Genomic DNA, 12,097 nt, shown 5'->3' with positions numbered 1-12,097 from the left:
TTCCGCCCGCCGCCCCCCGGCAGCCATGGGGTCGCGGGAGCCGTGCCGCCGGCTGGAGGCGGTGCTCGGCGCCCTCTACGACCTGGGTGGGTGAGCGGGGCCGTGCCGTGGGCTGCCGGCGGTGCGGAGTGAGGCTGGGCCGGGCGCTGCGCCGAGGCCGGCGGCCTTCCCTGGGGCCGGGGAAGGGAGGGGGCCGGGCGTGTTTACTCTGAAGCGGAGTGACGGCGGCCGCGCACAGCTGACCCGGGGCATGTGTTCCGGCATGCAGGTGAGGAGCCCGGTGCTCGGGGCGCCGCGGAGAAGAGCGAGGCGAGCGCAGCAGCAGTGGCGCCGGCGGAGGAGAGCCGGGGACCGCAGTCGGCGGCGGGCGGGGCGGCCGGCGGCCGGCGCGGAGCCCGCGACTTCTTCGGGGAGCTGCGGGCCGAGCTGGGCGCCGCCGCCGCCGTCCCGCCACCCCCCACCGCGCCGCCGGCCGTGGAGGTCGTCGTGTTCCGCGGGAGGAAGAGGAAGGGGCAGCCCAGCCCCTCGGCGGTCCCCGACGCCCAGGTAAGGCCGGGCCGGGCGGTGGGTGGGTAGATGGGCTCCGGGTGGTCTCCCCTGCCCCACACCCGCCCTTTCCTGCAGGCGTGGTGCTGCTGGCCCCAAGCAGGGGCCGTCTTGTAACGAGGCGCGCTCCCTGGCACGGCACCGATACCGGTGAACATAGCTCAGTTCTTCAAAGCACAGATTTTTTTTGGTTTTTTTTTTTTTTTAAAGCCATTCCAGCGACTTTACGCTGAGCAAGTACCGGACTGCGGTGCTACTTTCTGGTGACAGTTAAACACAACCACAGCCCTCTGCATGTTTGGGGTTTTTTTTGCTATCTCCCCAGGCTGCCACCATAAATTGAGAGTTGCCTGATCCTTTGGCGATCTGTATGCTCAGCTTGACGGCATCCAGTCCTGCTGATCCCTGACAGGGCTGCTGGTAAGGTCAGGCTGAAGCAGGGGTTGGGGCAGGACTTGAAAACTCCCGTTTTTCCAATTTCAGAAGATCTCTGGATAAATATCCTGTATTTGAAATAGGTGTATCCCAATAAAATAGGATGATCTGCAGATAGGACTGCTGATACAGCAAGAAGTGAATGAAATGGAAAGCAAAGCCTCTTGGCTTTTGCCAAGCATTTTGTGTGCTGCACTATTCTTGTGAATAGGTGTGGATGTGAGGTGCCAAAGCTTCCTTCTCGCCTCTGGCATCACAGCAGCACTTGGCTGTTCACAAGCAGCGTGCATCTTGGAGGACCAGTGTTGGGTGGTTGATAAGGGAAGGCATGACAGCGTTAGATCTCAGTCCTCTGGTTTGGTTTGTGGGTGCTAAATTCCCTTGTGCTACCAAAAACTGTAGCTGAGTTGCTTCAACAGAGAGGCCTGGATTAGGCTTGGCTGGAAGCAGAGCGGCCTTCCATGCCGAGCAGAGGGTCCTTTGCTCACTGGTTGGTCTCCAGATCTTCTAGGTTCTCTGGTTGTTTTCTTTGAGTTGTGTTTATGGCCATAATATCAGAAGCTGAATTCTAAAATAAGCCCTGATGGGCCAACACATGGATGTTTCGAATTCAGGGAGACTTTGGGGTTTGAGTGCTTGGAACTGGGAAGTTCAAGAGACCAACCAAGCAATTGGTTGAATCCCTAAACTTTTGTGCTTTTGCCGGCATGTTTTACTCTAAAAATGGCTGTAGATTTTTATTTTCTCATGCTTTTTACAACTTAAGTTTTTCTACCTGAAAAGACTGGTGTTAGGCTTGTTAGTAAAATGCTCTGAAAATAACCAGGGTTTTTTTCCTGTTTGAAATGGGCAATTTTTATATAGAAGCTCTTGCAGCGTTGAGAGAAACTTGGGTTTGGCTCTGGTGGATGCAGAGGGAAGCCCTGATGTAACCCCAGGACCTGAACCTGTGACTCAATGTGACTTAACATCCTGGAAATGTGAAAAAGAAATGCATTAAAAGCATTCAGGTTCAGTTTAAATACATATGTATTACTCCTGCTTCCTCAGAGAGGGTAGAGTGCCCTTGGGAGTAGGCAGGGAAAGATAAGGGGATGCTGCTCTTGAACAGACCGCAGCTCCCTGCCAGTGCCACCTGCCTGCATAAGCACATTTAGGAGCGGGCAGAGCATCCGCTCAGAGAGGTGGTTCAGCACATCCTCCCCCAAATCAGGAGTCGGACACAAACTAAAATAACCCTGGGAGATTTGTTACTGCTCTGAGGTGTCCCATGTGGGACACTTCCGTAGCGAGCAGGTGTGGAGCTCTCCCCATGGATTTTTCACTTCTTTTTCTTCCTAGGATAAAACCTGTCCCCCCTGGTGAGTTCCCCTCCAAACTGAGAACTGCTGCTGGAAGGTCTTCGTGTAAATCGTAGAGTAGAAAAGATGTAGTTTTCACTGATCTCATTTTGAGGGAGTAGTTTCTTTAAACAACATTAAGTGGGGTCTGCCGTTTGCTGACAGTGCTTCCCTTGGAGTTCTTTATCCTGCATTAGTTAAGCTGGATATGTGCACTAATAAATGTCCATGCAGTTATGAATTAAGCTTGTTCTGTGTGTTGCTACCAGCTGTCGGTACATGCACTGTTATCACTGCGCTCTCCGTCTCAAACAAAATGACTTAAAGTTCATGTCTTACCCTGCCTTAGCAGTTTGGTACGGATTTGAAAATGGAAATATGGGTGATGCATAACTCACAAGTGGCAGTTTTCCTCTTACAAAATGTAATTTATATTTGAAGGTATAAAAATTAATTGCAGCTATTAATTCTGAATTGTGAAACTCTTTGTAAGCGTTAGCAGATGATCCAGCGGGACAAAGCTATATACACTGTGCTATAATGGTACCCTATAAATTGTGCAGGGTTGTTCCAGTAAGACCCTATAATATCTACATATTAAAAATGCCACTGAGACTGTCTCTTTTAATAAATCCAGGTAATAAAGCTAGAAAAATATACTTCTGCAAAGCTGTATACTCTTCCCTACAACTCATTCTACATTTCATTCCTTGCCAAAAAGCTATCACAATCAGCATTTAAACAGGTGTTACTTGTTATATTAATTTGAAATGGTTTGTTCTGTTTATAGACCAAAATAGTGGATGAAAAGAAAAATGAAAACGAACAAGAATTTAACTTCGAAAAAGTAAGTCAGCAGGACCTATTTGATCACACTATTTTAGTGTGCAGGTGTGTGTTTTATATCCTTGGAAAAGCTACGGTGGGACCAATGGCAAACGCTTCCAGAAAAAGTTATCTCTTGTAGATGAGGATTTCCTAATAGGTAATTGTGGCTGCATGCCAAGCCACAGGAGGAGCATGCTGGCTGTTGTCAACTGCTCTGTGTGAAGAGAGGTGTGTTACAACTCTGTGGCCTTTCTTTCTGATCTTTCGGTGAGAATTTGAGGAGGGTCACTGTATGTTAGCTGTGTAAAGCTATGTGAGTACCCATAATGTATAGCATAGCTCTTTCAGGCCCATGGTGGTAATCTTGGATTTCTCATCTTATGTGGGAGGGAAAAAAAAGCAGATTGGCATCTATTTTGGAAACAGCAGATTACTTTTTTCCATTTGTCTTTTTGTTCTCATCTGTTCTTATAGGAGCATAAGTAGCATTGGCCTTCCTAGATACTGATTCGTTTACAGATCTGCGCAAGTTGTTTTATATGCCTGATCTCTGCTCAGGGATGTGCCATGATCCAGTGAAGTCTCTCACTGGAGATTCTGCGTGGAGCTCCGTACTGCTGAGAACAGTGGGGATTTAACCACTGCCTTTAAAAAGTTTATAAATTTGCCACCGGTTTTACCAGGGTATTCTGTATAGTGTCAACTATACATATGTGGGTAGTCAAACCACTTCACCATCTGTCCGTCTGTGTTTCTCACTGGTTAAGTGCTCTGTAGCCAAGGAATGAAGACGCTCTGTAAACATTGGGTGCTGTGGGTAGCACGTTTCATTTTCTTTGTGCAGCTTGGTATGATTAATTTTTATATGGAGGAGATCTGTTCCATGTGTTGTTTTCTGTGAAATGAGGAGAATCAAAAATTGTGGTCCTGGCAGTCCTCACCGTCTAGAGATTAGATGGACAGTGGTTAACTGTTCCGCAGTATAGCTCCAAACTCAGTTAGCTTTGTTTTATAGCACCCTGATTTCAGGTATTAGCCAGAGTTTCTTTGGGAGTATGACTTTGTTGTGGTCTGTTAAGTGTTATTTTACAACAGGTTGGACAAATTATAAAATGCTGGCAATTTTCTGTAATGTTCTAGGCTCGTCTGGAAGTACACAAGTTTGGAATCACTGGCTACAAGAAGCAGGAGCAACGCGTATGGGAACAGGAGCGTGCTATCATGCTGGGAGCCAAGGTAATTGTTGCTTGGTTTGTGCTGGGCGGTCACCCAGCTGTTACAGTGCAGGGAAGCAGTAAAAAACACTGGGAGGGTTTGGCACTACTTTTTTAAAACACAAGATCCCCTGTCCTGACCCTGTCCCACTTCATCCTTACTTTTACATTTTCTAGTCTGTCTTGTCTATTTTCTGTAGACATTTGGAAAATTAGTATGGTTGTGTTATCAGAGATGTCGTATAGATGAAATACGACTGATTGGGGTGGAAAACATTTACTAATTTTTAATCAGGCCATTCAAAACTGAATTGTTGGGGGGAGGGTCTTCCTTTTTAAAGCTTCACTGTCCCAGAGAGTTAAAGATGAAGAAAACTTTTCAGTTTTATTTATCATCAATAGTGTAAAAGAAAAAAATAATTTTGTAGGGTTTTTTTGGGGGGTGGGGAGAGGTATGGATTTTCTTTCTAGCTCAGTGTGTATGTGGGAACCTTGCAGGACTGATACAGAGCATAAACATCCCTCTCTACTGTCTCCACCAAGAAAGATACGGTTTCTATGTGTCTATCTTACATCCCTTAAGTCCTTCCCTCTCACCCAAAAGGAAATAAACCACTTCTAATGTTTCCCCACCACCACCTGGAAAATACTGTCCATGCAAATGTGTGAATATTTTTTGAACCTATTTGAAAATTTCATCAGTGGTATCCCTCCCAATCTTTATTGCAGCCCCCCAAAAAGGAGCATGTGAACTACAAGACTTACCAAGAGAAAATGAAAGAGAAAAAAACAGTGAAGAATGATGATAAGGGAAAGGTTTGTGTGAAATTCTCTCTATATAAAGATGGCATGTAAGAGCTAGCCCAAGAGCCTGACAGATAATGCCTCAGGTGCAGGAGGAGCACCTGAGCTTGACACCCGCTGCTCCCCATGGAGTGGGTTCCTGGCTCCAGCAGGACTAATCTCATTGGTAAAAGCTGGTTGTGTGCGGTACGAAGGGCACAGAGTTAGGCTTGTGTTGTGGTGGGTTTCATCCTTTGAGGCTGATAGACTGATGACACAAAATGTGTAGGTTTGTTGCAGTTTTTTCCCTTGCCTTTTAAGGGGAAAAAATGTCCTTCAATTAAAGTTTGTTGCATGTTGTCTAACCACAGAGAGCCGGATCTTCAGCTGGTTTTATATCAGCCCAATTCCATCTAGGATCTTGCTCATTATTTAAAGCAAGGGTGAGGTTTCTGTTGCATCCATCCTCTAGCACAGCCCATCTGGCTCCGAGCCTAGTCCCTGCCTCCCCATGGAGTCTTCTCATGTAGGTGGGAGCAGGCTGTGGGGTGGATAATTGCTCTATCTGCCTGTTTCCTGCCACCCTCTTTCCCAGGGGACCTACTTCTCCTCCTCTGTCATGTGGCTCAAAGTGCATCCAGTGCATGATCAGACACGGTTGAACCCTGTTATTTGACAGGTACGCTCAGTCAGACGACTAGGCACACCTGCCCGGTAGCGAGTCCATCTTTTGACCCAAGGATCTATCACATGCCCAAGAAGCAAGCCTCTCTCCTGATGCGGCTGGATTTGTGCCTCCTCACGTGGCAGAGGCAGCATGTTGGTCATGAGAGGGCTGTACTTTCTGTAAGGTGACAGGAAGGGCTCTGGACACTCCTAGCAGTGCCTCCGTAACACATTGCATCACTTGGCCTGTCAGAAGGTCTCCCAACCTGCTTTAAATGCCTGCTGCTCCGTGAAGCGAAGGCTACCATGTGTTTTGTGTGCAGATAGTTGTTTAGCCAAGATGCTCTGTTCCTTTTCCATTAAAATATGTATCTTTAAAAACAGGAACATAAAGGTGATTCTCTTAAGAAGAAGAAGAAAGAACAGAAGGAGAGGTGAGCCGTTTTTAACACGGTTAAAATTAACTTGCTTTTGTATAGCCTCCCCAGTGTATTTTCCATATTTGCATATGCACGGTCTTCTATCAGAGGTCATGCAGATCACAGTGGAAGGAACTTTCCCAACTGCAGAACTCGGTCACAAAATGGTGACATTGCTCTGTGTCTAGCAGTTTCAGAGGCTTTAGTTACACAGCTTAACTGAAAACATGTCAATTCTGCCCCGACATGACTAAGACTTCAGCTAGAGGTGAGGTGGACGGAAATCCCTGTGTGCGGACCCAGAATATGTCACTTACTCAGGTCATTTGCCCTGAGAAATAATTTTTGGAAAACACAAGCTACAGTATACAGAGGCTTGAAAGGTGAAGTGGCATTCTTGATCATAGTGTAGCAGGTTCACTGAAATGTACTCTATCTTCTTTCGCTATCCAAAAGTCTTTGTGTTTTTAAATTTTTTAAAATGCAAATCATTCTGTAATGTGCTGCAAATATTTGAATGGCTATGCAGGTAATAAATGTTTAGGGGTCATTACCTGCTATGATTTTATATTCTGTAATACCAAACACTGATTGCATAAATAGGTGACATTTTTCTCCATATTAAGTGTTTTCATCAGTTTCTGTTGTTTCTCTTAATTCTTTTTTTATCTCTTCCTACTTCAGGAAGGCCAAAAGGAAGAAATCAGTGCCTAGCATTTGGCCTGCAGGACAAGTTGGAAAATTCAGAAATGGGACCTTGATTCTGCAAAGCTATGACATTAAGAAAATTAAATCATCTAAAGTTATCAAATGAACTTACGATACAGAGTGAAATGGACAATACGCATGAGATAGAATTCACGTCGCTACCAACACAGACTTATGAAGCCTCTTGCCTTCCCACCAAATCCTAATTTTTTTTACCTTATTGCAGGATTTTCTATATTCCATTCTGCCTTGGGAAGAATATGAGAATTTACCATTTAATAAATAAAAATAAAACTTTTTATTAAGAATGTTACACAGGCTATTTTTATAATTCAATACGTGCTAAAGAAAGCATTTCACTTTCTGGAATCAGCTTATTTGCTATAAGTAAAATATTCATTTAATCCATTAATTAATGGGTTAAATATATAGCACTTCACTTTCATCTGGAAGGAATATGGAAAAAGCAATACCTTACTTGCTCTGAATCTGAAGTAGGTACTCTCAAACATTTATCAGGCATACATCTGTTTTTTATATCTTTATGAATTGTTAGTGGATAGTGGAACTGCCAAACAGTTTTCCTGTCCAGCAAAACCTCTTAAGGTTTCAAAATTACCTCCTTTGGAATGAAAATGAGATTTTCTGAAGTTTTGTCCTTCTCAAGAGTTAGAGACTCAACTTGTATATTTCTGCAGAGATCTCCAAATAAGCACTGTTTCAGATGGTGGTTTGTTGGCTTGGTTGGTTTGTTTTTAAAAACAAAACCATCTAAGACTGAGCCAAATGAGGCGTAGACACTCAATAACTACTGGTTGTTCATGGTTAACTCATGTTTGTTTTGATCAGTGTTTCCATGCCTCATAAGGCTTTTCTATGAAATCTTTGTCAAAACTGAAGTTTTAGTGCTATTTGGTTTTCAGCAATTTGGTGTTTCTGAAATAACAGTTTTGTCCTCTGTAGCTAAATAACCTTAAATGTTTTTAAGGTTGCGTTTCCATTAGAAATGGCAATAGTTAGTAACCTTCCAAAATGTCCTGTCGGTTCTACCTCAAGCTAAAGAAACTTGAATATTTTAGGGGGAGGCAAAAATAAGGTTAACTGTTAAATGATGGAGGAAGAAGTTCATGCTATGTTGTTTATATGTAAGGTTATCTGGAGCTTGTTTGAATAGCTCTGGCAGTGAAGCAGGTGTATATGAGAAGGAAAACAGTCCTTGCTGGAGAAACTTCTTCTAGGTGTATTGGCGAAATTCAGCGTACCCCTGCAGGTTGGGGAAGCGAAGCATGCTTCTGGCTGCCACCTGGAAGCTTGGGTAAGGTGATCTCTAACCCTGAGCAAGCAGTGAGGTCTGCGTCAGCTTGCAGCTAGCAGTGAGAACAGCAGCATAGTCGCCTCCCAAACAGCAGCATTGGAGGCTGCCCACTTCACAGGATAGGAAAGTATCCTGGGGTAGGGAGAGCCACACCACAGAAAGGGATGCTTTCTGGCATACTCCTTCCCCCACACCTTCCACCTTACTTTCAGGTCCTAGAGGAGTGGCCTGCCAGCACAGAGAGGACTCTCCGGTGAGACACTGGAATAAGCTGCCCAGGGAAGTGGTGGAGTCGCCATCCCTGGAGGTGTTCAAGGAACGTGTGGACGAGGCATTGTGGGATATGGTTTAATGGGCATGGTGGTGTTAGTTGATGGTTGGACTTGATGACCTTACAGGTCTTTTCCAACCTTAGTGATTCTGTGATTCTGTGACTAAGAGGAGGGAGAGGGCCTGGAGGGAATGAGAGCCGAGTAAAAAGTGGAAGGGAGTGTTTCTGGAGCCATGTGGGAAGAGGAGGGCTGTGCAGAGTTGGGTTGCTAAATGCCGTTACTGTATTTCATAATTGCGTCATTCAATTTCTTCTTACTCAGTATTGGTTGCAGATTCAAACTGGAGTTAACAATCCTATCTGGTTAAGACTTAAAGAAATGTCAAATCATGTTTGCGTGTGAAGGTGTAATCACTAAGCAGAACTGAGTACAGAGCATTGAGACTTGTTGAGGCAATAAGTGTGCTTTGGATGTTGTGAGATAACCTGTATTTTTAAATTCCTGGTTAATCCTTGAGCTTGGTTTTTCACTGCTCACTTCTAGACAAAGTTTTGTTCAGCTGGTTTTGGGTATAATGTGCTGTGGGCGTTTGTGTCCTCAGTCAGCTTTGGTAATTTAAAGGGTTCACTTTCCACCTCCACAGTTCGCAAAAGCTATTTAGGAGTGAAACTTGGTCAGAATGGAGTGGCTAATTTTGCAGTCCTGGTCTCAAGCTTGTAAGCTCTGTTAAAGAAGAGTTGAAAAAAATTCTGTTCTTAAAATAAAAAATTGAAAACTGAAATGCCAAGCTGACAGTGGAGCATGGAAGCTTGGGGAAAAAGACCCAAAAGCTTATTAAAATTTTTGCATTTTCTCCCTTGTTTAACATTGGTGTGTATGCATTATGAAAGGTTTCTGTTATATGGTGATAGGTTGCTTTTTTACATCAAGTCCCCAAGGTGATTTGAGCTAGCCATGCTACATCATTGAAGGATGCTGTTCTCAGGTAAACATGGTACCTTCAGTCCTATTTTGTTACTAGATGCGTTAACAAAAATGGTAACAACCAACATTTGGCAAACAAAACTGCTGAGAACCTGTTAGGCACCTACTGTTTCTCTGGACTGGTGTGTGTTAGTAATTAACAGAATAATTAATAGAGTATGTAAGTGTATGTTCAGGCAGCAAGCTGTGTTGCTTTTGGAGCATGTACTGATACATGAAAGCAGTGTTGACTGAATAACTGATTGATATGGGCAAGGGAGAGCAGGGGGCGTCTTATTTTGCCCTCTTACCTGCAGTCAAATAGAGGAATGGGGGATAAAGGAAGAATGCGAGGATTTCTCCTTACCTGCACTCTTTTGCATGGCTTTTCCTGTGACAGTTAGCTTTATTCCTGTTTCCCCATATGCTAAAACCATTGTGATTATCTTTCCTCCCGGTCAAACGCTTTGCCGTGAAGGAGTTGATGCCAAGTTGTTGTAAAAAGGCCACGATGGATGGTGTCTCCACACTCTTGGCTGTACTTACTCCTGGTTGTTTTGGCCTGGTTTCTGTTTCTTACCCTGGCGCTGCTGTTAGTGTGTGAGCATGCTTTATTCTGCTTTATTAACAGACATTTGTGAAGGTCACATAGCTTCGATGAGTGCCTTTTTGCAGGGGCTGAGTGTGCTGCCTCTGTAGCATTGCTCAGTCCCTCACAAGGCATCTGCTTGATAGAGGTGTGCGTCTCCAAGATGATACGTCATTTTAAACCATCTCACAAAGTTCTGTCTTTCCTGCCCTGACAAGCTTTCTGCCCAGTCTGACTTTTACTCTTACCCAAAGGCCTTTCCAATTGGATCCTACTGGTGTGGCCGTTATTTCCAGGCTCTGCTTACTCCAGTGTCAGAAATGTCTGAAGACTGGGAAATAGCCCAAAGTGTCTGAGACGGGTTGGAGCTAAATAACACACCCCCAGGTACTCTATGACCAACATGAGCCAGAGCCAACGGAGTGGTGCTGAGAAAGAGAGATGTTTCATGCCACTGAATCCAGGGTGTGTCTGAAGTTGAGGCCCAGATGGTTTCTCTGAGGGAAGACTCTTGGCTTTCTCCAGCTACCAGGTTATTCTTGACTGTGGTAAGAAAGCAGGTATCACCAGTTAGAGTTAGGCGTGCATCCTGCACAAGTGCCTCATCTACATTATGACAATATTTTTTATAATAATTTGTAATAATAAATAGAGTACTGATGCTGAATTTGTTGGCAATGTTTTAAGACTTTATTTAGAAACTGTAAAACAGCATAAACTCATATGTCAGGTTTTCCAAAAGGGTAATAATAATAATAGACAAAGTTTTAGTCGGACCAAAAGACAAAAAGCAGTTTGTTTCCAATTCAAAAAATACAAACATTTGCTACAGGTACAAAATTATAAAAAGTTTGTATTTTCCTCTTGATCTGGTGACAGACACATACAGCAGAGATGTATATTTCACCAGCTCCAAATTCATATCAGCTATGGGAAATGACGATAAAGAAAAAAATGTTGTGGTTAAGAAGAAAACACAGAAACAACTTCTTGTCTTTCATTTAACCAGAAGTGAACACCGTTATCTTATTCCTTTGTACTTTTTTGGTTGCCAACATTTAAATTAGTGTTATTCATGCTTCATATAACAATCAGAAATAACAGCAGGTTTACCTCATGCATTTATTTTTAATATTCATCACATAATGTCTTCTCACCATGCTACCTAAAAAGGTTAGTGTTTTTACTGACAACATTTAAGGAAGGTGGAGGATGAAGGAATGCCATCGGGATCCAGGAGTGTTTCTATCTACTGCTTCATGAGAAAATGTTAGAAATCCTCCAATTAGCATAAAAAATACTTTGTAGTTAATTCTGCTTGGATCTGTTTGCAATAACAAATGTAACAAAAAAGTCGCTTAACAGAAGGGGAAAATGCTGCTGAGTGCCTCTGTCAGTAAAACGCATGTCTATCTCCTGTATTGTGCAAAGATGCAGGAGCCCCGCACATCTAGTCTCTGTGGCTTGCATGTGGGCTTCTGCATGTAAGGAGACCAAGTGCGTCTTATTTAAGATGGATTTGTGCTTCAGGCTGCCGCTCCAGCCGGTTGTGTGTGTGCCGTGTTCAGTAGTGCTGGGCAGAGGAATCGCCAGAAATGTTGTCAGTAAAAACTAGAAGCAGCTCACTTTTTTTTAAAAAATAATAATTTTTTTTTTTTTAAAAAAAGACTCTCCATCTTTGTTTGCTAATTTTCAGTGGCAAATGCCCTTTACGTTTGCAATGTGGTTGATTTGTTACAATAACCTGTTGAAGGACTTGAAACTGTAATCTCCCTTCCAAAGTTGATCTAGCCAAGATGCTTGGGGTATTCATGTTATCTTGCCTGGTTCAAAGTTGAATTCTTGACTTTGCTATTGCAGCACAATGCTGCAAAGCTGGTAAGGCCTGAGGTTAGGTCTAACAACTCTCTTTCCTCATTTGTTTGTGAGCAAAGGATGTACTAGATGGCACCAGAAAGCTGTTACCAGATTGTTGGTACATTACATCCCTTCTCACAGGAACGGGTAATCTGAATTGTG

The 12,097-nt window shown here is 43.7% G+C and overlaps 1 protein-coding gene across 1 annotated transcript; it reads left to right on the top strand.

The window, feature by feature from the left end:
- The first annotated feature begins 25 nt into the window (after positions 1-25).
- On the top strand, positions 26-7,252 carry C2H1orf131 (chromosome 2 C1orf131 homolog). Its single transcript, XM_059828508.1, has 7 exons — positions 26-86; positions 269-546; positions 3,112-3,168; positions 4,290-4,385; positions 5,093-5,179; positions 6,197-6,246; positions 6,916-7,252. The coding sequence occupies exons 1-7, from the start codon at positions 26-28 to the stop codon at positions 7,043-7,045; spliced, it is 759 nt and encodes a 252-aa protein (XP_059684491.1). The 3' UTR covers positions 7,046-7,252.
- Positions 7,253-12,097: the final 4,845 nt, after the last annotated feature.

The sequence above is a fragment of the Gavia stellata genome, chromosome 2 (assembly GCF_030936135.1).
Source record: "Gavia stellata isolate bGavSte3 chromosome 2, bGavSte3.hap2, whole genome shotgun sequence".
Classification (NCBI taxonomy): Eukaryota; Metazoa; Chordata; class Aves; order Gaviiformes; family Gaviidae; genus Gavia; species Gavia stellata.
Note: the sequence above shows the minus strand (reverse complement) of the source record. Positions and strands in the feature narration are given on the sequence as shown.